The 27,320-nt window shown below is 43.0% G+C and overlaps 1 protein-coding gene across 8 annotated transcripts in view; it reads left to right on the top strand.

Moving 5' to 3' along the window:
* The first annotated feature begins 8,585 nt into the window (after positions 1–8,585).
* CELF4 (CUGBP Elav-like family member 4) overlaps positions 8,586–27,320 on the top strand; it is a 718,579-nt gene continuing 699,844 nt past the window's right edge. For all 8 annotated transcript variants that reach the window (XM_075078980.1, XM_075078975.1, XM_075078978.1 and 5 more), the window contains exon 1: positions 8,586–9,191. In XM_075078980.1, the coding sequence (XP_074935081.1) occupies positions 8,912–9,191 (280 nt within the window). In that variant the 5' untranslated portion in view covers positions 8,586–8,911. The remainder of the gene's footprint in view (positions 9,192–27,320) is intronic.

Below are 27,320 nucleotides of genomic sequence, written 5' to 3'. Positions count from 1 at the left end.
TAATGAGGCCACATCTGGAATGTTGTGTACAGTTCTGGACTCCCCAGTCCAAGCAAGGCAGGGAACTACTAGAGAGAGTCCAGCAGAGAGCTGCCAAGATGATGAGGGAACTGGAGCATCTCCCTTACGAGGAAAGGCTGAGAGACCTGGGTTTCTTTAGCTTGGAGAAGACTAAGGGGGGGATCTGATCAATGTTTATAAATATCTGAAGGGTGGGTGACAGGAGGATGGGATTGGACTCTTTTCAGTGGTGCCCAATGACAGGCCAAGGGGCAATGGGAACAAGTTGGAACATGGGAAGTTCTACCTACACATGAGAAAAAGCTTCTTTCCTGTGCGGATGCCAGAGCAGGGGCACAGGCTGCCCAGAAAGGTTGTGGAGTCCCTTCCCTGGAGACATTCAAAACCTGCTTGGACACGGTCCTGTGCCCCCTGCTCTGGGTGTGCCTGCTCAAGCAGAGGGGTTGGATAAAATGATCTTCAGAGGTCCCTTCCAACCCCTACCATTCTGTGACTCTGTCATTTTGTGATCTTAAAGTCTAACCATTAATCTAGCACTGCCAAGTCCACTACTACACCATGTCCCTAAGTGTCACATCTACATGGCTTTTAAACAGTTCCAGGGATGGTGACTCAACCACTTCCCTGGGTAGCGTGTTCCAATGCTTGATAACCCTTTCAGTGAAGACATTTTTCCTAATGTCCAGTCTAAACCTCCCCTGGCACAACTTGAGTCAATTTCCTCTCATCCTATCAATTATTACTTGGGAGAAGAGACCAACACCCATCTCACTACAACCTCCTTTCAGGTAGCTGTAGAGAGTGATAAGGTCTCCCCTCAGCCTCCTCTTCTCCAGGCTAAACAACCCCAGCTCTCTCAGCCGCTCCTCATAAGACGTGTTCTCCAGAACCTTCACCAGTTTCATTGCCCTTCTCTGGACACACTCCAGCACCTCAGCGTCAGTCTTGTCAGGGGCCCAAAACTGAGCCCAGGATTCAAGGTGTGGCCTCACCAAGTGCCGAGCAGAGGGGCGCCATCCCTGCCCGGCTCCTGCTGGCCACACTATTGCTGACACAAGCCAGGAAGCTGTTGGCCTTCTTGGTCACCTGGGAACACTGCTGGCTCATATTTAGCCAACTGCCAAGCAACACCCCCAAGTCCTTTTCTGCCAGGCATCTCAGAGTGCCACAGGATACCAGGGTGTTCTGGATCTGAGCATTGACTTTGTCATTGTTTCCCCTGAGGCTGTAAAGCTCTACTTGAAAAGTGACCACTGACTTGAGATGCCAACGTCACGCTCCTAATCTCCAGGCTTGGTTCTCTCTAAAGTTCAGCAAGCAGCTGGGTGCCCAAATACAAATTAACTACTTAAAGCCCTTTTCAGAGTTAGGACTGATTTTCAAGAACAGGCACAGACTGTGACTACAGTTCTGAAAGGACAACGCTCCCAAAAAGCTGGCTTAAAATCCATCTTTATCTTAAATTAAGTTAAAGTCCCCAAATCCCATACTGAAGATACAAAAGAAAAAAGAAAAAAGGAAAAAGAAAAAAGGAAAAAGAAAAAAGGAAAAAGAAAAAAGGAAAAAAAAAGGAAAAAGAAAAAAGGAGTTACTTTTTTCCTTACAGCTCTTTGCCTCATATTCATGATCTTAATTAATAAATATAATTGGAAACACACATATGCACACACATATATGCAAGCACACATACACATACACACACACACACAGAGACACACACAAACATGCTCAAAAGCCCTAATTAAAAGGAAATTATTCTGGTTGCAAAGACAAGCACTTAAGTATTAAGAGCCCCCAGAATTGAGATTACGTGCACAACCTGGATTTTCCTTTGTTGTACAGAGGCATTTTAATTCAGCCTTTAATTACATGATCACTCACAGAGTAGATGGCATGTGCAGTGCCGTTTGTTGACTGCAGAGGACCGGGGGATTCTGCCTCCCGTTTCAAGCACACAGGAGAGTGGGTTTTGTGGGGTAAATATTCATGTTCTTTAAACCCATCCCTGTCTCACATCCACCCCTTCTTACTCTGTATCCCCCCTCCCAGTTCCAGTCTCATACCCAGTTTATCTTTTTGACTCCTTCTCAATCTACCTTTTTTTACTGCCTTAGCTTTCCAGTGCCCTGACCCTGAGTTTACCAGCCCCATGAGCTCTCACATCCTGTGCATAGGTTTTCCCACAGTTTATTTTCTAATGTTTTCTTTCATTGCATTACATATATGAATCCATCCTTTTTCCCCGGCATTATACCACAGACGGTTCCTCATTAGATTTATATTCCCTCCCATTTCTCTCCATTTTCCCAGATTCTTCCAACTGAGAAGCAGACTACTGCATCTCAGCACAACCTTTCCTCCCAAGCTCTCCATAGCTAACTGGATCAATGCAACTAAATAACTGAATAATTCTTTAACCCTGGGTCCAAATGGCATGGTACCACATAATCATATGGCTAAACTCTCTTTTCCCAAAAATTCATTATCCTTGTCTGTAGTGCCTGTTGGGAACACCGTACTGGTCTGTAATGACCTCCCAACTGCACCCAGAGGGTACCTGGGAGGCTGAAATGAGCCAAAACCCATGCCAAACACTGTTTTAAGATTAATGTAATTAACACCTTTCTTAAACCTATGCTCTGGGCCTGGTTCATTTGCTGGTATAGATACTACCCTTGAGTCTGAACCCTAGCCTGTTCCCCATTTGTGTCTCTTCTCAATCCATCCAAGTGTACTCCAACTACTCCAACTTCATTTGTCTTTCAAGCTCTCCTGAATTGCCCCAGCTCTCTCTTTTTAGTTTCTGCTTTAGTCTCACTGTTGGATATCCCTGTCAGTCCCTGAAAGCACAGGGAAGACAGAATCCCTGCTTTTGTCTCAAGTATCTAGACTCCAATTTTTCCTGGCCTGTCCCAGGCCAGTGCTGTGATGACAAGACTAACTCTTGTCTGCTCGAACATACTTGGTGAAAGCAAGTCACTGGGGAATCTGGTTTTGGAAATCTGCATCTCTAGTGAGCATGTGAGAACTGCCATTTTCCCAAGGCTTCTAATTGGCCACTTTGGGGCAGATTTTCCCTGAGACAGCAAAACGACTTGAGAAAGAGCTTCACCTCCTGTCAGCTCTTAGTAGCATGCTGTAAAGCATGGGGACAGGAGAGCTTTACAAAGCATCTCATTTGACTGAGTTCAAACCAGCCCAGTTCTCCTCTGGATTTTTCTCAGGGACAAATAGCTCCAGCTGAAATTTTCCCAAAATAATTAAAGAATTTGAACTGAATGCAGGCACCCAACTTAGAGAATATCAGCCAAAACATGTGCAGTTTATCAAAGCTGAATAGGGTTTTATTGTAGGAAGTCTCAAGCAACTTTTGTAATTGGCGGTGGTACCAGATCCTATTAAATTGAAATCTCCCTTCCTCACAGGGGCGCTGTGAGCATTAATTTCTTAATGATTGCACAATGATTTTATGATGAAAGGGACCATATTAACATGAAGCATTATTGTCCCTACAATACTAGCTTGCCTGCTTTCATTACCCATTATGTACAGGGGCATATATATTGTGGAAAAGGGATGGGGAGATAATAAACTTGATATTCTTTTCAAAGGACCAATACAACATGTTTACAGTGTTCACAGCATGGGTAATAGGAATATTCTGGAGAGCTATGCTTAAATAGCAAAATCCATTGGGTGGAATGTAATGATGTGTATGTATGTGTCTGCACAAATTCTGTGTCTAAACATACATACAAACACACGCATACATACTCTTTTCTATTTTTCTGTCCTCTATTAACCCCTGGTTTCTATGCAGCCTTCACTTTACCACCTGAAACTCACCAGTGCTACTTTAATAACAAAAAACCTCCATAAACAAGCTCCCTTTTCATTACAGTGGTACCTTTTGTTGCCTACATTAGTACAATCCTGTACTAAGCTCCTTTAGATGTAAATAGTTTTTCATTTCTCTCCTCAATCAACCTTCTTGATTCTAACTAAGGCAGAGGGTAAAAAAAAAAAAAAAGGGGAAAAAAATCCCAACCTACGCTGATTCATGCATTAATTCAGGGACCAGCCTTGCAAATGTTCACATGAGTAATCCTTCCTCAGATGAATAATCCCTCTGACCACGGCAGATTGATTAACAGCAAAACAGATTAAGGTTTTCAGGATCGGGCCCATGCCGGAATGCTTGGGTTCACACCCAAAGTTTAATGGGTGATGGTCACTCTCCTTTTGTTAGATGTGTTAGAAGCCCACATGCAGCTTTCAGTTATTTTATTTGATTATGTAGGTAATAGGCCCTGATCCTGTCAGTGCTCCTTAGAAAGCCTAACAAGCTGAAGTAAACAACCCCAGCTGAGTTAGAAGACTTGGTAGGATCAGGCCCTTTAATAGTAGCTGGAAGCTGTATCTTTGAATTGTGATCACAATGTGTATCTTTGCTATTAACAGTCTCATGTTTTATTTGGAAAAATCTCAGTAAAATAAACCAGCAGAGAATCTGGGACTATATAGGCTGATACAGCTACCTAGATCTAAAGAAGGATAAATTACTGTGTAAAAACAAAATTCACACAGGTTGTTTATTTTTTTTTTTGGAACAAAACTTGCCTGCCATTTATTTTATCTGTTTAAATACAAAATTCACATAGGTTGTTTATTTTTTTGGAACAAACCTTGGCTGCAGTTTATTTTATATCATTCAGCGATTAATGGTTCTCTGTGCTATGGGTCCAGGGTTTTGACGTTCAGCAGAAGAATCTTCCTCCAGCAACCTTTCGGCCTATTCCTGCCTTTCTTTTTTACTTGCTCGTTTCCTGGAAAATGAAGATAGTCAGGACTGATGTAGCACTATGCCCCCTTCCCTGCACCAAACGGTGTTCATTAAAAACTTGCTGCTAGCAAGGGGCTGATCTAGCCCTCCTGGAAGTCATTGGAAAGCTGTCTATTGACGTCATGGGGACGAGGAGCATACTAATGCATGCAAGTACCTTTACTAATGCGGGCAGTCCTGTTAACAACACCGAAGTTGTTCACAGGATTAACAGCAATCAATCAAGCCCTTTGAAAGGCACATTAAAAGCCAAAGCCTGGTGCTGCAAACCCCTTCTCACACAGGGTTTGTGTATACCTGTGGCTGGCCCCACTGCATCTGTCTGCTCCCAGCCTAGCAATGTCAGTGCATTTTTCCAGCTGTGCTGATTTCGGGTAGCATTTCTTCTGAGGAGGTAAAAATTGCTGGCAATCTACCCCAAAATAAGTAGTGTTTGCATTCCCAAAAAAGACACTAACCAGAGTGAGGAGCAAGAGCAAATTGGGCTACATGTTGGCTTGGGAGGGGGTTGCTTTTTTCCTGCAAGTCGACACATAAACAACAACAAAAAAATTTTTGGTTTGCTTCATTTTAGTTCCAAGCAGATAAATAATTTTTACTCTCTGGGAGAAACTGGAGCCTGTTACAAAAGACCTCATTCTTACAAAATTCCTGTGAACTCCCCTGCTTATGGATTGCTGAACTGGACCCACTGTGATTACACTGGGAACATTTCTCACTTGGGAACTGTTCCGCAAAGGCTGGTTTATAGATAACAATTTCACTCCTCCTTTTCCTGTATCTATTTAAAATCCAGTACAGCCCCATGTACATGTGTAAAGGTGCTTACGGGGTATAGCTTATTTCCATCCACAGCAGCAGCTGTGTTCATCTCAGAGCCCTTGTAGCAATATTTGTGTCCGTATTATTTCATCCTGCCACCCCTCACAGCTGTGCCTGTGCACCAGGGGGCTGTACTTGAACAGCATCCATTTCTAAATGACTATACTTATGGCTCTGTGAAAATGGGGCGTGGACCAGCTCAAAGTTTTAAAAAATATATATTGTTATAAAAGGGACACTCTCGCAGAGCAACAAAATGACTCTTTTCACTGCCCTGTTCTTTTAATTGGCTTTCATTTGGGGTAAACCGCGATTGCAGGCAGTGGCCTGCTCATGGACAAGGTGTTAACAGAGCTATCCCTGGGATGGATCTGTGCCGGATGCTGCTTCACTTTTCCCTATAGCTGATACTCCTTCTTTAAAAAAGGTTTAACAAGTCTTCTTTCAGTGAGCCTTCCTAGCTCTGCCACGGGTGCAGTTTTAAGGTTCAGAAAGAGCAGATATTAATATTTTTAATGTCCTGGTTCTGGGTGGTGGGGGGTGCTAGAAGACTTTGTTTCATGCCGGTTTTGTTGTTGTTGTAATTCTTTTATCACAGTCCAAGGCACAAGGCAGGATGTGAAAGCAGGTGAGTCACGGGAGTGGGAATTTGGGAGAGGGGCTGTCTGAGGTTTTACCCACCCGCAGATCCTGCGCTGTCAGATCTCCACGTCTTTAGCCTTTAAATGTTGTAAGTGTGCGCGCGGGAAGGGAAGACAGACAGAACCCCCTCCTCAGACCCCAATAAGTAGCATGCCTGGTCAGACAGCAGACAATGCGTGGTGCCTGCCACCAGCCCGGCATTAGGCGTCTGACAGCAGCTGCCTCCCCATTAGCGGCGAAAGATGTTTGAAGAGCCGTAAAAGGCAGCGAAAGCTGCCGGGGGCCAGACTCGGGTGTCGCCCCCAGGTGCGGGCGGAGGGGGGGTGGACAGGCGGGGGGGAGGGGGGGGGATGGACCCGTGGGTCCGGGCCCGCCCCACGGCCCCCCGCGCTTTCCCCCCACCCCGAGGGCATCGCCGGTCGCCCAGGGGAGGGGCGCAGCCCTGCTGCACCCCCCACCCCGCCCCCACCCCCCCCAGGATCGGGCCCCTCCATGCTCGCCTGCTGGCAGGGGCGCTCCTTTAGGGCACGGGAAGACTCGCAGTCACAGGAGTAGTTGTGATAGCTGAGCCACCTGCATTGGGTCGGATATTTAAATTTTTTTTTATTTTTTAAGGGGGGGGAGAGGACACTGCCTTGCTGCTCTGTTATTAAAACAAAAGCCAAATAAAGTGAAAACTGCTACAAAGGTGTTGCGGTTTTGTTCTTTTTTTGCTTCTTTTTAAAACAGAAATAAAAATAAATTCTGGTCAATAAAACATGCAGGAACGCTGCAAATTAAAACTAATAGCCTCCCCCCCCTCCACAGCTGCCCCTTCCGTTCACAGCCACACGTGTTACCGGCGCCCTGCCCGGCGCTCCCGGGGGACGGGCGGCCGGGGGGTCCCGCTCCCAGCCCGCCCTCCGGGGCTGCCGCCGCGGGGAGCTGCCGGCGGCGCCGCCAACAATGGCTGGGAGCCCCCGGGACGCTCCCGGGGCGGCCGGGCCGGCCGTGGGGGGCCGGCGGTGTCTGCGAGCACCCCCGGGGCAGGGGAGGCAGCCGGGCGGCGTGGGGCTGCAGCCTGGCAGGGGGGGTTCAGGCCAGGTAAGTCGCCGGCTGCTCCGAGCTCGCCTGCTGGTGTTTCTCCGAGCTTCATCCCCGCACAGCTTGCACGGGAACCGGGGGAAAGGGGCGGGGGGGGGGGGGGGGGGCGGGGGGGAGGAGAAAAAGAAAAATTGCTCTGAGCACACGCAGAGCCTTGTTTTGTTACTGTCGGGATTACTGATATTATTATTTGGGGGACAAGGGGGAGCTGTGTCCTTAATCCGAGCCTCTTTGCCCTCCCCACCCCCAGATGCTATGAAAGGAGAGCTGATTTCATTTCCACCATGCAGTACACTTTGTCCAGAGAGCATTGTTCGGACAAGCAACTCCCGATCCCTGATGACTACAAAATACGATTTATGTTTCCATCAGAGAGAGACAGAATATCCTGATGGCTTGAAAGTCGGGCAAGAAAATCTTATCTAATCAATCCCGTTCCAATACACACACACACACACACACACACGCACGCAGCTAGTACAGGAGGTAGCGTCCGCTCTAATTGTACGTAAAATAAATATCGGCAGCATGAAAATTAACAACAGTCATCTCGGTATTTTTCGTCTCCCTCTAAAGAGCTACGGTAGTACAGTTTGCGCCTTTCCTAGCTTGATGTCATCATCATCAGCATAATTTTAAAAAATAGATCTTAAAGAGCATGCATTTTTTTTTTAGATGCAACAAGAACATATATAGTAGAGAGCTTGTAACATCACAACCACAACAACAACAGCAAAAGCAACCTCTGAGCCCGGGGATTCGTCCGTATCTGAACTGCTTTTATTATCAATTGCGAAATCATAATAAGAGTAAATAATAAATAAGAGATCATCATAATAGGAAGAAGTCAGAACACCTTGGGTTTGTTTTTTTTCCCACTCTCAAATAAAAAGGCAGATTTCCCGATGATCACTGAAATTATAACGACAGCGATTGATCGGAGGGCTTGCAAAGGAAAAGAAAAAAAAAATCATCATCATTGGTCCTAAAAACGCAACCGTTCCCCTTTGCTCACTTGGCACAATAGAAATTGACTGTCTCTCAAAGAGCCATGCGCCTAGTGCTATTTATAGCCAGGGGCTGTGTTGGAAGATACCATTAAGCTTCTCCCGGGCAGACAGACAGGGGGGTGGTTGGATGGGAGGAGGGGGTTTAGCTAGAGTAGAGGCAAAAGCAATCCCCCACCCCCAGCCTCCCTTCCCCGCACACACACACATCCACACACTCACACCCCACCCCCTAGTCTGGCTGGGAATTTGAACCGATCCAGCCTGTTTAAACGGAAAGGACACAGATCTTCAATGTAAAAAAAAAATCAGATCAGACCCAGAGAGAGAGAGAGACGGAGAGGGAGGAGTGTGTGTGTGTGTGAGTGTGTGTGTGTGTGTGTGAAAGAGGGAGAGGGAGCGAGAGAGCGAGAGAGAGAGAGAGGGAGAGAGAGGGAGAGAGGGAGGGAGAGAGAAAAGAAGAGGGGGAAAAAAAGGAAAGAAGATTTTCTCTATGTATATAAAGATGGCCACGTTAGCAAACGGACAACCAGACAATACCAGCCTGAGTAGCAATCACAGCAACCCCAGCACCAACGGGCATATGAACGGATTAAACCATAGTCCCGGAAACCCATCCACCATCCCAATGAAGGACCACGATGCCATTAAGCTCTTTATTGGGCAGATCCCCCGTAACCTGGACGAGAAAGACCTCAAACCGCTCTTCGAGGAGTTCGGGAAGATCTATGAACTGACGGTGCTGAAGGACAGGTTCACTGGCATGCACAAAGGTGAGTTACCTCCTGAACTTTCCCGGGAGAGATCGGGAGAGGAAGGCAGGCTCCCGCTCCCTCTCTGGATCTCTCTCTCTCTTTCCTTTCGATTTCATTTCATTTTATTTCATTTTTGGTTGGCCCGGGGGCGGAGGCGGCAGGCTGGGGGGGCAGGGAAAGAAATAATAGACACTCTTGGAAAGAGAAGAGAGAGAAGCAGGGAAGGGGGTCAGCTCCGCTGGGTTTTTTATTTCTTTCCCCCCTTTCCCGGGGGGCGAGGTGCCGGCACCTGGGGCAGCCGGGGCGCCCGGGCGAGCGGGCGGCGGGGCGGGCAGGCAGCTGTCCGCGCGCTCGTGGTGCTGAAGGGAGCGAGAGGGTTTCTTTATTTATCTTTGGGAGCCGCACATTTTCCACTCAGGGGTGTGTGTGTCCGTGTGACTGTCCGTGTGTTTGCCAGGAGCTGGGAAGCCCCTATTTTACAACTGTTGTGCATCTGGCACTGCCGCCTTTCCTTTTTCTTTCTTTTTCTTTTTTCTTTTTTTTTCTTTCTTTTTTTTTTTTTTTTTTAAATTTTTATTTATTACTGCTGTTAGAATTAGTATTTGTAGTCTGCTCCAAAGCGAGAGGCAAAGGAGAGTGAGTTGCTCCGGGTGGGTTATTTCATTTTGGTTTTGTTCAGAGTGGGAACAGGGATATAAACAACAATAAAAAAGCCTATCTCAAGTGGGGCGGGGGGGTGGGGTGGGTGTACAAAATCACGATGTGTGCATGTGTATGTGTGTGTTGGAGAGGGTGAGCCAGGAGGGATGGGTGGCAGTTTAGTTCCAGAAAGCAGAAGTCTCCAAGCAGGCATATTCCAAGCACTACTTTAATGTGCCGAAAGTCCATCCCAGGAACTTTTTAGGTTTTCTTTAAAGGCAGTGGAGACGCACTCCCCATGCAATGCCTCGCTTGCTCCATCTCTGCCCGCTCCTCTCCCTGCTTAGGTTAGTCTCTCCGGAGGTGCATTTCAGATTAGATAATGGTACATTTTGAAGGTGGGGGAGGGTGTGTGTAGTGGGGGATAGATGCTTGGATCCTCGGGTAGGAAAGTAGGACTTGCAGGGAGGAAGTTGAAGGTAATTTCCATGGTAGCTCCACTTAGAAGCAGGAGAGACCCAGGAGTGAAGCGAATCACTTTATTAACTCAGGTTCAGTATATATAAGTGTGTGTGTGTGCGTGTGTGTGTGTGTTTATATCATTAGATATGTAGAAAAGAAAAGAAAAGAAAAGAAAAGAAAAGAAAAGAAAAGAAAAGAAAAGAAAAGAAAAGAAAAGAAAAGAAAAGAAAAGAAAAGAAAAGAAAAGAAAAGAAAAGAAAAGAAAAGAAAAGAAAAGAAAAGAGAAAAGAAAAGAGAAAAGAAAAGAAAAGAAAAGAAAAGAGAAAAGAAAAGAAAAAGATCAGATCAGAAGTGATTGGGGTGTGACTCCAGATTTAGTGCAGCAGGAGAAAGGGTTTTGCAGGGGGCCACGGAGGGAGTGGAAGTTGCAGCTGTTAGAGGAGATGTTCAGTAGCCGTATCTACTCCAGTTTGGTGGACTCCTGGCAGGGATAGTCACTGGTAATGGCATTACTGGCTTCCTAGCTTTCCAGATACCTTGGCGAGTTGTAAATCTTGAACTTAACGGCATGTTTAGCAGGCATCTCTTCCCCCTTCCCACTCACTCTCCTCCTCTCTTCCACCCTCAGGAAATGTGAATGAAAATATACCCTGACAGTGCAAAGTAACAGTTTCGCACAGGCTAGAGAAAATGTTCAGGGCTCGGGGACCGGGGAGTCAGTCCAAGTTATAGGATATTTATTCCTTCCTTTCTGGCCGGTTTCTCCAAACACCCTTCTCCTATTTACAATGATCAGTGTAGCCTTTTCGAACCTTGCTTTCTTTTCAGACTAGCTTCCTAGAAGCCACATCAAGGTCTGATGGGCATCATTTAAGCATGACATTTGTACTAGAATAATTATGAATAATAACAATAAAAATAATAGTAAGAAGCACAGGCAAATAAAAGTCCTGGGAGGTTTCATCTAATAGATGAGGCACAGTGAGAGTAACCACTGAGCTAATGTGTGCGCGCATGTGTGTGAAAAAATTATCTGAGGTTTCTGTAAAATAAACACAACAACAGTGAAAGCTACTCTGAAGAGAATCATTCAACATAGTGTAGAGGAAATCTTTGAGCTAACACCTCAATAAAGGATTTTTATGGTGGGGGGAGTTTATTTTGATTTGTTGATGAGATTTTATTCTTCTGCTATGTTCTATCTTAAACCTGTAATTAATCAATCTATGCGCTAACTTTAATGTCTATTTCCTAGATATGAATTCTTTCTCTTTCCGATCAGTTTTGCTTTTACTGTATGCCTGTGTTCACAGAGACAAACTCAGGAAGCGGGGGAGGGAGGGAAAGAGAGAGAGAGGGATCATTTATCTTGCTTGGATGTGTTTAACACATATTCCTGAATTAAGCAAGATACTAACTTCATTTCCCTTCATTTCATTTCTGTTCTAAAGCTGCAACCTAGGAAAAAAGCCAGGTGGGAAATCTTGTCACCTCATCAAACCAAATTGCATGAGTTCATCTTGAAAGAAACAGTAATTTTTAACCTCCTAGAAGTTTTGGACTTTGGAAGGAAAAATGATGATGATGATTGCTATTTCACAGGCTAGGTTTTGAGTGAAGCTTCAATAGACACCGAGTTGCCAGCATTTCAGAGATTGGTTTTATTTAGTACATCCAAGAAGAGTTTGAACTCCTTTCTAGCGATGCCGCTGATTTATTAGCTAATCCTGATATAAATGTGCCTCTGGCTACCTGGAAAAAAATTACTTTCTTGACAGTAGTGATTAATTACTATTAAGTCAAAAAGCATGATGGGGCTTTGAATGATGAGGATTGTGTTTGGCTTTTTAAAATTATTTTATTTCATTTTTAATCTATTTTTTCCCTTCTCCAAATGCAGTCATGTGAAGCATAGTATTCAATCAGATCTCCTTATTTTGGCTTTGCTTTGCAGGCATAGGTGAAGAATTACAAAAAGATAGTCCAACTTGGCTCTCAGGGGTAGGATGGCAATATGAAACCCCAAGATGCTTTCTATAAGTGATGCATAATGCTTATACATTAATTGATCCATCACTCTCAGTTGATTTCATTCCTAATCCAGGGTATGAGGCTGTGGCAGAGGTATACCCTGAAGGGTTAACAGTGGGCTGTAGTTTATTTAAGTGTATGGAGAGAAAACCTTGGGTGTGGAGGGGGAGAAGGTGGGTTTGTGTGGGGAGAGGGGAAGAGACAGGAATTAGCTTAAAGTAAAAATGTAGCAACCAGAGTTATTTCAGGTGTAAATCCATTGAAATGAGAACACAGAATGTGTATTTTGAAAATATTATTAAGATCCTATTGTGATGCTCCTGTATAGCAGGAGGAAACTGTAAATCAAGAACCTGAAGATAAAGTACATGACTATACCCCCTTCCCAAAAAAACTATCACTAAAGGAGTGAAGTCCCAGGTTCTCTCACCAACAGCCCCAGCTGATACCAGGCCAGATACCCGGGAAGAGGCAAGGGAGCACAATTCTCTTGCAGACACGCAAAGACAGAAAAGGGTATGGGGGATGCAGTGTGTGAGGGAAGGCAGGAAAGGCTTGCCAGATCCCCGAGAAAACAAGGTTTCATGGCATGAGCGTAGCTGCTGCATATTTCCCTGGTCCTCGCTTCTCTCCACACAGGGCAGGAACAGGCTCCTGCTGTGGTACTTTGCTCTAGGTTTGGGAAGATGCTGTGTGCTGAGATCTGCAGGTAGAAATCTACCGGGGCTGAGCTGACCCACCCACGCGCTCACACATACACACACACACATACACACGCACGGAGTTAACTAATCACACTTGAACAATTTAGCAAGCCATTCATTCATAACTTCCCCCCGTCTTATCTAGCAGTGGAGTATGCTTAAAGGCTGAGTTACTGGGAGACATAAAGGTTAGTGCTCTCAGGACAGCCATATTATAATGCATTATCTTTGAAGTCATTTAAGGCCAATTTAAGTGGTATTTAGTATAATATTTATGAATTAATGTAATCTAAATATAGGACTGTCCCGATAGGTTTAAACAGCCTTTTCTATCGAAGCTTGCTTGTACCCAAAGCCTGGAATGTGTTTTAATTTAAAACACACAGGTCTCCATAATATTCTATTTAGGAAGTCAGAAGAAATCAGCATTCCACACTTAACTGAGATTTACTGAAACACACGCGGGTGAGTGCACTTAAAGAGTGGAGATAGTGTGCAGTGGAAAAGAGTCTTCCACAGACCTGAGAAATACAACATTATTTCAACCCTTATTTGGGGGCGGGGGGGGGAGGAAGCACAAAGCCCCCCAAACCTCCTTGAAATCCACCATTGCAGTCCCATGGTTATGAAGGTGTTTCTACGTGACCCGAACCACACTCAATAAGGACTCAATGCAGCTAGAAAAATGCAGTATGAAAAGAATAGTTTAGTTCTTTTGCTGCTTTACCTTCTTAAAAGTATAAATAATTTTGAAATTTAAGACACCTCAGGGGTAGGTGAACACGGCTTCCATTCATTATATTCTGTTCTGTTTGATTACAAAGATAGATGATAGAAAAATTAAAACCTTGTTTAGTCTAAGGATGTTTATGAAGATTTTGGATAGCTCAGAAATTCAAAGGTGCAATGAAAATGAGCATTCAGTTAAGATGATATATTTGTATATATGTATAAATGTATAGATTTGTGTGTGTGTATACATATGGAAAAAAGAGATGTATACACATTCATGCATATAGCCTTTGGGAAATGGAAATTTAGTTGAAAAGAAGCACAGCGCAATACAGGTGCTGAATAAACTCCTCCATAATTGAAACATAAGGCTTGCCTGGCTGAAAGCAACATATACAGCATTTAGTATGGTAGTAAACCAAACAAGTTTTAGGGAGGTAAATGCACAAATAAACTGGAATAAAACAGAGGAAGCTTTATGCCTCAGGTCTAAAGAACAACCCCTTAAAACAATCAAAATGCAATTGGATAGCTTGATGGAAGAGAGAGGAAAAAAGCAACCCCCTGTACATTATAATCTCCTGTACAGATGAGCGTGTATGTGTTTTGATAATGTCAAACAGATAGCCCAGATTGCTTCATAAATTAGAAGGCTATATGTTAACTCTTTTTTCAGGGGTCTGGACATGAATTCTGGTTTCTAAAAGCAGCTGCAGCCAGTTATGATGCTGTTGTTACGGTTGTGTCAGCATTTCCAATACAAACTCCAATTTTCTGGGATCTCTCGCTTGGCTGTTAAGTTTTGCACTGAAAGCTGTTCTTCAGCTAGCCCCAACACAATATCAGCTAATCATCTTTACAAGAATGGATATGTTTTAAAGTTACATAATATGGAGGAAAGAAAGAAATTAAAGTTTGTGTTTCTAGAGCTTTTGTTTCTTCTCTTACCTTTCTCCAGGTTAGACTTACATTTCCTACATATTTATGGATTACGGTTGTTTTTATCCCGCTGTATCTACATATAGTGGTGCTTTCAACATTTTAGGGAAGGAAAAAAAGGCACTTACATTTTTTCTTTAAGAAAAAAATAGCAACAACAACCAAATTTCATCGCATTTAGTTGGCCAAACCAAGATATTAATTAAGGCGTGAATCAGGAACTTACTGATTTCTGAAATATAACAGAAACAGTGGACACTTTTGTTTTGTTTTATTTTATTTTCTTTCCTGTATTTAGCCATAAGAGATCAGGAATGTCATCACTGAAGTAGGGAGAAAAATTGAGGATCCTTGTCACCTTGGATGAAAAGTGTGGTTCATCTGGTCCTGTATCCCGCATCAGCTAGTGGCCAGTGCCACAGACAAGGCTTTCTTTAGCAGAGGATTCAAATTGCATAGTACAATAAAAGCCAGGCAGCTGATGGAATAGTCTTTTGGAGAAAGTTGTCAGAGAGTATCTGGAAATTTTGCCTGGGTAAAGAGTGACCAAGATTGCGGAAAGTGTCTTATACTCAACAGAAAAGAGGATTGTTCCTGTCAAGGAGGGCGGGCAGAGGATTCTCTATGCAAGGTGGTCAAAAGCAAGGGACAAAAGGGGCTGGATGATTCAGGAGGGCCTCCCTTAGCCTTAAGAGCTGGAAATAAGGAGCCACATTTTTCAGCAAGAGTCAGGGTGTTTTTTATCATGCATACCCTGTACGCATGCATACCAGCCACACTGACCTGACAGACCATAACGACACTAAAGGAGCTGTTACCGTCCCTCCCGTCAATCAAGTGTGAACCGAGCCTGGCTTATGCGACAGACAGTAATGGTTTCAAGGGAGAAAAAGTGGGGGAGATGATCTAGGCTATTGGGCCACTTACCTGCATTTATAATAGAGAAAAAGCACCTGATGCCCAAAGACTCGTGTAGGTGTTGGCTATAGCCTTACAATAATATTCCATAACAGCAGGAGGCTGTAGAGCTAAACGTGACTTGTCCACCAGGCTCTGTCTGGTTTCTGCCCCATAAGAGTGTGCACTAAGCAGGTGAGGTGTTGAGTGAGCTAAGTTGAATCCTGGCCTTAACAAATAGGCTAGTGTTCCATTAATGACAGCATCTTCTTTACTTAGGGAGCGAAGGCCTGTTGCCTGCTTGCTGGGCAGAAGTCAGTGAGATTTTTGCCATCACTTTGGTGCATTCATGTTTGGAAATCCTGACGCAGGCTTGTACTTCGTGTCTCACATTCCCTTTAAAATTCCGGATTGTGGATTTACATAGCATACCACAATACATGCAGCTAATTCTTCCTGCTTCTATGCTTGCTGGTCTGTCCATTAACTTAGTTTTCCTTTTGTAAGTGAAACTAAAACTAAACCAAAGCTTAGGAACTGAAAAAAACCTGACTCCTGCTACATTTCTCACTCACTTAACTGTTCCACCGATGCCTGTGTGACTGTTGCCGGGGTTTGTCATGGCGGACTGACCGTTATGTATTAAAATCTGCAGCGGAAAAAGGGAAAAAAAATAACCATGGTGAGTTAAAGTTATGGCTTTTTCTCCACTATTGCTTCACTGACTGAGCTGGGGTATATATTATAGGGTCCTCTCTCCGTAACTTCTCGAGATGCATCATCGCATTTTGGGGATCGCAGGATCTATTGAATTACTTCGTCTGTGCTGCATCGCTTGGTGTGGACTGGAGTCAGGATGTCACCACAGATATTGCATTTGTTTGCTTTTGTCACCATGAGCCGCAGCCTGAATGCACACACAGGTGAATGCAGCTTTTAATGTGCATTCATTATATCCAACTGACATCCCCTCGAAGGAAGAGAGGGCTTATTATTGTCGCTCCTTAAAATAAAGATGGATGAGAGCTCTAAACCTCTCAAATAAAGTGCCTGACCATACGTAGTAGCTAAAAATAAATCATATACGGCCATCTATTCCATGTAAATGAATGGCAAGACATATAGATATAGACATTGTGTTAAGTTTGTCAAGCAGAAGCAGCCAAAAATATCGATCAAGGCAAGGGGGAAAAATTGATAATGAACTGGACTCCAAGAAGACTTTAATTGACAGTGACTTCTGTGAACCAGCTTTGGACAGTATATATAAACTGACCATGATGTAACTTTATTGCAATGCACTCTCCTTTAATTAATTGTCACCTTTGTTAAGACTGGCTACAGATCAAAGGTTTAAAGATACTTAACAGGTTCTTAGTAACAAACCATTCAGATGCATTAGAAATATCCAACAGCTCAGCCAATGAGGCATGCAGATTTCGATCTACACCACCCTTATCTGTTTATTTCTCCCTCCTTTGTTGAACATGGACAATCATTGTTTAACATTAACTATTTTGTAGATGGCTTTGTTGGTGATGTTAATGCCTCCAGGGATGTATAGTTGCTGGTGAGAGGGCCCTTTGCTGTCAGGTCTGTTGAAGCATTTTGCCCCCAGAAAGTTGCTTACAGTTTGATAGACCAAGACACAGTGCAGACACAGTATGTAATGCAGGCTGTTCTTTCCCCTTTACATTGGTGAGGTCTGTAATTTCCATATTTAAATTTGGAAAACATAAAGAGACATAGTTGGCATGAAAGGTGCAGCCAAGAATTAACTTTTATGTGAAAAGTGCATATGGAGAGAGATACAAGTGTGTCTGCCACGTCTGTATATCACACACACAGGCAACCATTTATTTATGTGCATATTAATGAAAACATGCATTCAGTAGAGACAGGCTGATATATGTCTCCAACTAATTCCTTTCTAAAAGACAGTACAGAGATCATACTCTTGCGTAAAAGTGGCAGGTGACTTAACAGGCTATTCCTGGAATTATATGCAGAGTTTAATATGATACAAAGCAGTTTGTTCATTATACTAATTTAATGATACAGTCACACTTAATTAATCCACGTCTGGTTTATTTGTACATTGTGTTTGAGTCTCCAAAATGTTTTAGAGGCAACCCAGTTGACTTCCCAGTGCGCTGGGGCAGATAACTCTGGACATGAAGCTTCTTCAAACAGAATAAGAATGGAGCTTTGCAGACACAGTTGGTCTGATGAGATCTGACTGCATATTTGGCCTGTTTCTAATTCAAATGCCTGTGTATATAATACACAGAGACTGTGTATGCCCGCATGTATCGAAAGGGCAGGCTTACATTTGCATATAGTTCCTCTCCTTTTCAGTCCCTAAGGATAGATTCGCATCACATAATATGCATCACTCACTGCAAACGCACACAAATATCTTTGTCGGATTTGGTAGCTTCTTGCAGGTAGATGTATAAAGCAACATCAGCCTAATAATATCCCTATAAAACAGTGTTCCTTCCTGGGATCCAGAGGGATGAAGGTTGTCAGAAGATCAAAAGATATATCACAGCGTGCTTGTAGAAATCCCCTGATTATGTTTCCTCTCTATAATGCTCTAATTCACTATTTGATCAATTGTAAAAGGGCCAATGCTTTAGGAGGGAGAAAAAATGTATTAGGTTACTAGATGCTTGAGGGTGAGTGAAAATCACACCTAAAATTATATGTAGCAATACAGTAATGAGCTTATCAATACTTCTTTAAGGAATCTGACAGCCCTATAGGAGAGATTCAGTTCTGTGAGCAAAGGTCACAATATAGATATTGGTTATTAAGACTATCGATAGCCTAGTTGACCAATCTAACAGAGACTGTATAATGTACCTACTGTTAACAGGCAGGGAGGAGAACTACGAAGAATTTACAGAATTTCCCACATGTAATATTAATAATATTGATTGATTCTAATAATATAATAAGGCAAAAATGCGCTTCTTTGAAATGATGCATGAGAGAGAGGTGGGGGGAAGAGAGGGAGGTACCTTTGCTGAGTAGATTGAATTGGCTTGCACCTCTTCGAAAGCTAACCCAAAGAAAACTCAGTTTTCTTGCCTCTTGCAGGCAGGGTTCTGTTTCTTGCCCATTATTTCACCTGATCCAGACAGAAATGAGATACCTCTTTCTCTGCAACTGGGTCTTTGCCCGGCAGCTACAGAGAAACCAGGGGCCTGAGAAACTTAAGGCAGACAGGACTATTTTGGTCAACCAGTTCAGCTCCCATTGGAACAGGATCAATCCCAGAAAGCTCTTTTTCAACACAGCAATGATTATTTTATTTTTTCCACACCTTTAACAGCATTGAAAAATGGGGGGGGGAAAGAGGGTAGAAGTAACATATATTCTATGATACACATAATTTATAATTGGTGGGAAAGAACATTGCAGAGCAGCTACAGACCTGCTCCAAAGCCTGCTGAAGTCTTCAGGAAAACTCTACCTTGCCTGCAGCAGTGTTTGGATTGGGCCCTAAGTTACAGGCGGTTCTGCAAGATACTGCTCGCTTTTTGAGGAAGGAAGAACCAATAATATGCAATGTGACTGCCTTAAGGCTGTTACTTATCTAAATCCAGATACACAGACCTGCTTCCTTCTGAATTTCCTAAATACTCCCTCTTCAGCAATAGACTGCCTTGTCTAGGTATGCTAGTTCACTCCTTTTGCTATAGCATCCAGCTTGAAGTGTTTCGTTCCAGTTTCCGTGTGGTAGTTTCGAGATGGTTTGCATTTCATTATGCTTTCTCTCAGTTTACAGGGCAAGTGTTTTTCTTTTGTGAACACTTAATTGCTTTTAAAAGCAATTTATTTGATCGTATTCCATCTTCAATAATACATGGATGAGGATGCAATTTTTCACCCTCTTTTATAAAGATATATTGTTATTCAGTTATGCTATTCTGCAGGTTTTGTTCTGTTTGGTGCATTCGGAGGGAGTCTGGTCATTTTTTTTGCTCTGTTTTCCTTCTTCTTATTTTTTTTTATTATGGATTTTTTTTTCCTTTTCAGAAAAATAAATCTCATTCAAGATACTGGCAATATATGAGAAAAGTAGGAGTGGAAGTGAGGAATGGGCAAGACAACCAACAAAAATCCTTTGGCAAGGTCTTTAAAAGCATATCATTGCTGCATGTTTATTTGTAAGAGTCTGGATCCAGCCAATTTTGATACAAAAAAAAAAAAGAGTATCTTGCAAATCATTTAACTCTAAGTTTAGTCATTGACAGAAAAGGGAAAAAAACCCAAGCCAACCCATAGAAACACTGGAAGGAAATATACATAAAGATTTTGCAGGGTATGAGGGTGATAGAATGGTGCTAACTCGTACATTCTACTATTAGATTAATAAAAGTTAACACCAAATTAAACAGACAAATAAATAAAAAAATAAAAGCAAGCATTGCCTTTCTTTCTGGATTATTTGCTAGTTACAAATACACCTCAGAGCTGCCCCCTCTAAATTGCTGCCTGTGCCTGCAGCTTCATTCAAAGGAAGGGCATTATCTGGTGGGTGAGGGAGGGAAGTGAGGATGTCTGGGTTCTAATCACAGCGTGGATAATTACTCACCAACACTCTCTGATGGAGTCACTTAAGCTCGGTGCCTTCAGGCCTGATCTGAAACCTGTTGAACCAACGTTAAGGTTCCCATTGGCTCCAGTGAGCTATTGATCTTTCATACTAGGCCAGTTGGATTTTTTTATTTTATCTTTTCTTTTTTTATATAAATGAGAAGTTAATGGCATAAATCTGACATTTATTTTTTTCTCAGTAAATGTTGTAGTGCATCTCTGATGACAAATATGTTAAATCAGAGTCCCTTTCTGTGCAGATCAGGAAAACATGCTTTCAAAAAACACGTGGCAGGGAGGTGGAAAATTAGCTTTGCTCATTTCACTTGTAACTACATATTTGTCCCTGCTTTGCCAAGAAAGGGTCAGTGACAATTTTGCTGGTTTTCTTTGTGTGAGTAGGATTCAGCCTTCGTAATTTCTCTGTCTACAGGAATATCATCATTCACTGATTCAGGATCTTGATTTTTTTTCTTCTTTTAGTGAATCACATATATACTCTTCATTGTTATGGCAACTGAGGGAGCTGCAAAGCTCAAAGATTTGATGAAGGGTTGCATCCCACCTTTCTTCTCTAAGGGCCTGATCCAAACCTATTGTTTGTGATATGATTTGGATCAAGATGAGGGTATCTGCCTCCACCAGGTCAGTAAAAAGAGCAAGTTCCCTCTAGAGAAGTATACTCCTGTCCTCAGTATGGGCAGATGGAATTGGCAGTCACCGTCCATTTGCTGAGGACCGGCCCAACACTCTCTGAAGTCAATAGTTAGAGTCTGACCCAGCCTCACAAACAACAGACAGACACCATGTGAATCCATAAGCAGGGATGTGAATGTCCCTGACTTTGGCAGAGCAAAGGAGTCCAGAAGGGAGTTGTCATCGCTGCTACCCAAAAAGTAGCTTATTGTGGTGAATAAACAAGATTCCAGCAACCTCGAATATCCGGCCGCAGCAAAATTAGTTTAGAAACATTTTCATTTAAAAGGGGGGGTTTTCAGATGTTCTCTTACAGCGAAGATCTGAGAAGCAAATGAATCAGGCTCCCTGGTTTTTCTTTATTATTATTTTTATTATTATTATTATTATTATTATTATTATTTCAGTTGCAGTTTTGTTTAGTTCTTCAATAGCAAAGTATGTGGTTTCGTGTGTGTGTGTTTCCATCCCATCTGTACTTATGTCTTTTATGAAATAAACAGAGGAACTGGAGTGTGCAAGTGTGTACGTGTATATGTAGAGTCGATTATCTAACCCCTAGTCTATTTGAAATCATCACAGTGCACTCAAGTCAATGATATTCTGTCAAAGGTGGAGAGGAAGCATGCGTGCAGTGTGAGTGTGTGAACGTGATGCTGCTTGATTGCCTGAAATCCAACTAAGTCTCAGTTTCAAAGGCCTGGGGGCAGCAGGGAAAGTATTTGTTTGTTTAATTATTTATATATTTATTCAGCTTTACTGACAGTGTTTGCAGATGGGGGAAAAAAAAATTAAGAAGGAACGTTAGGTTCTTGTTTTGAGGGGAATGTGTGTTGTATTAGGCTCAATCTGTTCTCCCATATAACGGCTTCTTTGTGCTGTTAAATGATCATTCGTTACTGACCAGCTCATTGAGAAAATCCAGAGACGGGCTGGTAGAATTAGATTTTACAAGTTTGTTCATAAAAGCAGTTGCACAATAGGTGTGTCATTCTCCTGTCTTCTCCCCTACCCTGATCCAGGGACAGGACTTCTGGCAGCAGCTTTTTAATTCAAAGCGAAATAGCCGAGCCACCAGCAGGCCCAGCGACCCTGCTCTGCGCTACCAGGCAAAACCCGTCCGACCGATTGCCGGGCGAGCAGCTCGGTTCTCCACCCCTGGCCCCCGTGTTTGCTCTCCATGTGCTGTGCCCGGGCTCTCGCTGGCTGGGTTTGCATCCAAGACCAGCTCCTCACCCTTCCTTCCCAAGCTTCCTCCCCTGGTTGCAGGTGCAAGCGTGGGTTCACAGACCATAGGCTCAGATCTGTCCCCGGGCGCCGCGCCAGGCTCACTGCCCGTTTCCCACAATGTCCTTCCCAGCCTACCTGTGCTCATGGGTCGTTTATTTTCCATAGCCAACCTCTGCTGCTATAGACTGTTTCCCTGGCTCTCGCCATCACTGTTCACACTCCTCTTCCCTCTGTTCAGCTCTGCACTGATGTTTTGCCCTCGTGCTGCTGCTGGCTGTCACCCCTGTAGAGAGCACTTCACCAGCTCACGTCGCGAGTCGCCACTCTGATTCTCTCAGACCACATTAACTACCCCTCCTTTCCTTTCTCAGCTCTTCCCCAAACACGGTTTTGGAAAAGGAAGCCATACTGGCCAAGTATTTTCAAAAAGAAAAAAACATGGGTAGTAGCAGAAAGACCCATACCCACAAAGTATACACACCCAAATACACAAACATATATATTTCTGTACATAAACTACTGAGAGAGTAGACAAAAAAGGTGTGTTTTTTTCTTTTTGAGGTTCAAAGCTTGATGTCCTCTTTCAAAGACTAAAAATACCCGAACAGTGCAGTAAGTCTATAATTTCACTGAGGCAATTGCACCTTTTTTTTTTTTCTAAATTTTCTTGTTTCATTAAATCAACAGCAGATTTCTCACACCTGAACAAAAATCCTGCATATATTTTCCTTTCAATTCCTAAAATCGTGATCTTATTCTTAGCTATTCCTGGCAGCCCCTTCTGGGACTACAGTTTAGCTTCTTGAAAAAATATTTCTCCCTGTTGTTTTGAAACATAACTAACCCTCAGCTCCAGGACCTTTCTTTAGCAACCTCAACTTAAAGCAAGAAGGCAAAATAAGCCTTGTATGTAGTGCAGCATCAGAGTCTCCTTCATTCAGAGGTAGGTAGGAAGGGATTAAGACCCTATTTCCAGCCCAGACCTCTTACTAACCTTCTGTGTCCTGCCAGATCCTGTTCCTAGACCTTGCTCTTCCTCAGTTTGCTATGTGTAAAGAGGAATTTATGATACCAAGCTTTGCAAAGAGCTTTGTGTGTATTTAAGGTATAAGTCGTACTGTAGCTTTAGCGGTGATGGTCTCAGGTTATAAATGAGACAACATTTGTAGGGAGAGGTAATATCTTTTATTAGTCCGGCTGATATAACTGGGAAAAAAAACGACAGACTTCCTTGTGTGCCTGAAAGCTTTTCTATTTTTTCCAACTATATCAGTTGGTCTAATAAAAGATATTACCTCTCCCGGCAAGCCTTGTCTCATTTGAGGTGTAAAGCATGTAGGCTGATTATTTAGGCCTGTTTTTTGTCTGTGTTGCAGGATTAGACATTTCCTCATCTAGGTGGCCAGGGAAAAAGCAGCCCAGGTTGGTGTCCCCTTCTCTCACCTTCTGTGATCAGCAGCCGTGGTCATCTCACAGACATTAAGAGGTGCACAGAAACTCTGACAGCTCCTATTTTCTGATCGTAGAGATGTCCTTTCTTTTTTGCTGTTCTGCTCCCGTACGAAGCACCACCGGCCCTTTTCTCACCCCTGTGACTGTGATTTATTTATAAAATTGCTGCGTATAAGTGTGTGCGCGCACGCGTGTGGGCAACCACACAAACATCCCCAAGCTGCCGAGCAAGCTGATGAGCATTTTCTAAAGTATTTAGCAAGTAATAATGCAAACCACAGGCAAAAACTCAGTGAGGAGAACAGGTAAAATCCTTAAGCCAGGGAAGACTTTGGAAGGAAGGGATTTTTTCCCTCAGCTACAAATAAATTGCTGTCCCCACCATGTCTGGGAGAAGCATTTATTTGTTTGTTTTTTAATTTGATTTCATAAAACACAGCTGAAAATATTGAGCAGGTCAAAAGAATCCAGAAACAGGTAGTAGGTTTTCAGACGTGGCAAAATCCTGCTCGTATGCATAAGGCAGCAGAAGTCAGAGAACAGCTATTACTTATGCTTGGCTTTACTACCAGTGAAAGCATCAGATCATCTATTCAGATCAGGATAGTCAGCTATGCCAAAGGTTTAATCAAATATTAAACATGGTCAGTAAACTTAAACCAATGTTGGACGTGCGGGAGTTTTTCTACTTTTCAAGCAAGTGCTCTAAGAGGAGAAAGTTTTCTCCCTTCTCTCTCTGATAGGGATTTTTTGTCGCTGGAGGAATCTTTTTTTCAGACAGAGACCCACACTGGTGTATGTCTAGGTAAATACATGTGCTTGTGGGGGTTTCCATATGTGTCTCTTACCCTGCCAGGCAGAGACAGAGTTGTTTTTTCCGTGCAAGTTCAGATCTTTCTCGCTCGGATAATTTCCCGTACGTTTCTAATCATTCACCTCATATGCTCTTCTGTGTCCATCTGTCCCTCTCCAAATACAATGCTTTCTTTCTTGCACTCCCTCTTATCATCCATCCAACAGAGTTAGAAAGGTGTGTGCATGTAGATGTGTGTGTGTGTGTATTTCCAAACCCGTGCAGGTAGATGCGCATATCTGGTTGCTTATTGATAAATAATACATGCACAAAGCCACATCTGCCTCTTCCTACATACATTTGGGCTGTATTTACACCCTCCAGCCCTTATTTATTCTCACCGGGGGCACTCAGAGGTAGAACATTTTGCAGGGAGTTATGGTTTATGATGTTGCCTCTCCCTTCTATTATTCATTCTCTCTGATTTTTATCTAATCTCTCTTTGATTGTCCTGGTGCAGCTTAAGAGACAAAGTGAATTTTTATTACATCATCAATATAATCTCCAGCTAATCAGCATCTGTGTGCATTACCATGCCCCCTTTGGCTTTTCATCGTTGTCCATAAATAATAAGAATAATAATCGGGACCATTTTTGTGTGCGTGTGTTTTTGTGTGTGTGTGTTGGTATCAGGCAGAGAGTCACAGCTGCACTTTTTCATTTCAGCCAGTTTGTTTTAGCAACATTGGACTCAGCTTTGTGCAGATTGTCTTGACTGTTGCACAGATTAATTTCCTGGTGCCTAACACTTAAATCATGGAAACAATTAAAGCAGATGAATCCATACACATCTTCTCTCAGCAACTGAACTTTGCTGTTAACTTGTACACACATTTCCATGGCATTACAGGCAACATGCCCAGTACCAGTGGAGTGTGGAGGAGTTAACATATACCCCTCTACGGGTGTTCAACCTCTAAATTTTTAGTGTGTACTTGTTACTCTTTCCTGGGGAGGAGGATAGTACATTGCATGTCTTTGAACAGGGAGCTCGGAGACCAGATTTTTGGCTTTTGATTGCTGATACTTTTCCACAGCTTGCTGTGTAGTACTTAGGCTGCCACTCAGGTCTGGAAATTTTGCAGAGTTGAGCTCCTGTACATTTTTTCTCCTCCCTTTCCATCTCTGGAAGAACAATGATAATAATACTTCTCCGTAAAGTAAGACTTGTGCCATACTTTAAAATTCTCATCCTCTGTACAGCTGTCTTGTGCATTTTAAATAGAAAGGATCTGCTTTCTTTTTAGAATACCCTGATTTGGAAGTGCAAGGTGATGGCAGTGCTTCTCTGTTAAGCAGGCAGACTTCAGATTGGCTTCCCAGTGGCTTAGGATGATACTTGCATCCGATATGCAAACTGTAATGCCCGCGTTCTGTCCTGCAGTACCAGGATTAGTCCCTTCTGAGTTGTCCAAGACTGATCACAAACACTGTGCCTGAGTTCCATCAGATACAACAAAGTATTCCATAAAAAAGGCACATACGCTTATGGACAAATTTTAGACTGATGTACTAAACAGTAGCGAACCCCTCTGGAAAGGACCTGTATCTCTTCCAGATGAAATGTAGTTATGGTATAGAGACGTCCATCCAGCAAAGTGTGTGCTTAATTCATATTGTGGAAAGCCTCCCAGAAAGCAATAGGTTCTTAAAGTTGAGCAGGTGCTTAAATGCTTTACTGGATCTGTGGAAATCTGCAGTTCAGATGAAATAATTAAGCGTAGGGGTGTTACAGAAGCCAAGTGAAAAGCATAATTCTGTGACTCAGAAATAACACTCCTTCATAGCTGTGGCAGAACACTGAAATCATAAAAGAAACACCGTGTACCTTGAACACCTTGCAGCAGGGATCGGGCTGAGACCCTTCCTATATTTAAAAATATTTTCTTCCTGATCTTTTTTATGGACAGATTCTGATTACATTTGGCCTGGGAATGGGATTTGCTCTAAGCAAAGAGAAACACAGCATATTTTCAGATCTCATCTTCAGTTTTCTTTTTTTATACCAAACCCTCTTCCCTGGCCCCTCCAGCTCCACTCCCTGTTTTGACAAACGAGCTCATTTATCAGATGGGAAAAGAGGAAAGGGGGAACGAGAATATTTTTGGTTTCTTCTGTTTTGCATGATATAATCCCCCTCTCCGCTTAGCACCTCCGTAAATAGGAGCTCTAATCTGAAACTGGTCACAGTTTATCGCACTCAGGACTAGACCAGATTGCGTCCTGAGTTTCTGTCAACCATGTAATAAAGAGACCAGAGTTTTACACTTTACACACATAAAGTTGACACTCTGTGTAACATCTCTTGATTTTCCTTGATCCGTTATTGTTTTACATTTTAATTTTTGAGTTTTATTTGCATGTGTATTGCTAGGCCTCTCTTTAATATTTTGCTATTCATTTATGCCCTCCTGCCCCTGCTTATACCCGTTCTTGATCAGCTTGCCCAAACCCAGTGGCTAAATTCCCTGGGCAGGTATGAAACCAACATCATTCCCGGATAAAAATCTACCTTGAAGGTTGAAGAGCATCCTCCGTTTGTAACTAGAAGGCATGAAAAAGAACACATCACTTATCTGAATTTGCTGTTCATCCAAGCACTGTTTATGGAGATTTACAGTACCTTGCCTGTGCAAAGAGCTCTATTCCATGGTGACCGCTGGAGGATTTTAGGTGGCGGTATTAGCCGCAGTATTAAAAATGCATCGGAAGGCACGGGGTGGGAGATTAGTTGGATAGAAAGACCCATGAATGAAGGGTTAATTACATTCAAAGAGGGCATCATATGGAGCAGAAGAGGCAATAGGTTTCTTTTCTTCAAAATTTACTAAATAGCTGGAAACACGGTTTAATGAATTTTAATGGGATCTTTCTGAATCCTATGCATATTGCATCTGCTGACTG

Source organism: Phalacrocorax aristotelis, chromosome Z (assembly GCF_949628215.1).
Source record: "Phalacrocorax aristotelis chromosome Z, bGulAri2.1, whole genome shotgun sequence".
In the NCBI taxonomy this organism is placed as follows: domain Eukaryota; kingdom Metazoa; phylum Chordata; class Aves; order Suliformes; family Phalacrocoracidae; genus Phalacrocorax; species Phalacrocorax aristotelis.
The sequence above is the reverse complement of the archived record's forward strand: the minus strand, read 5'-3'. Positions and strand labels throughout refer to the sequence as shown.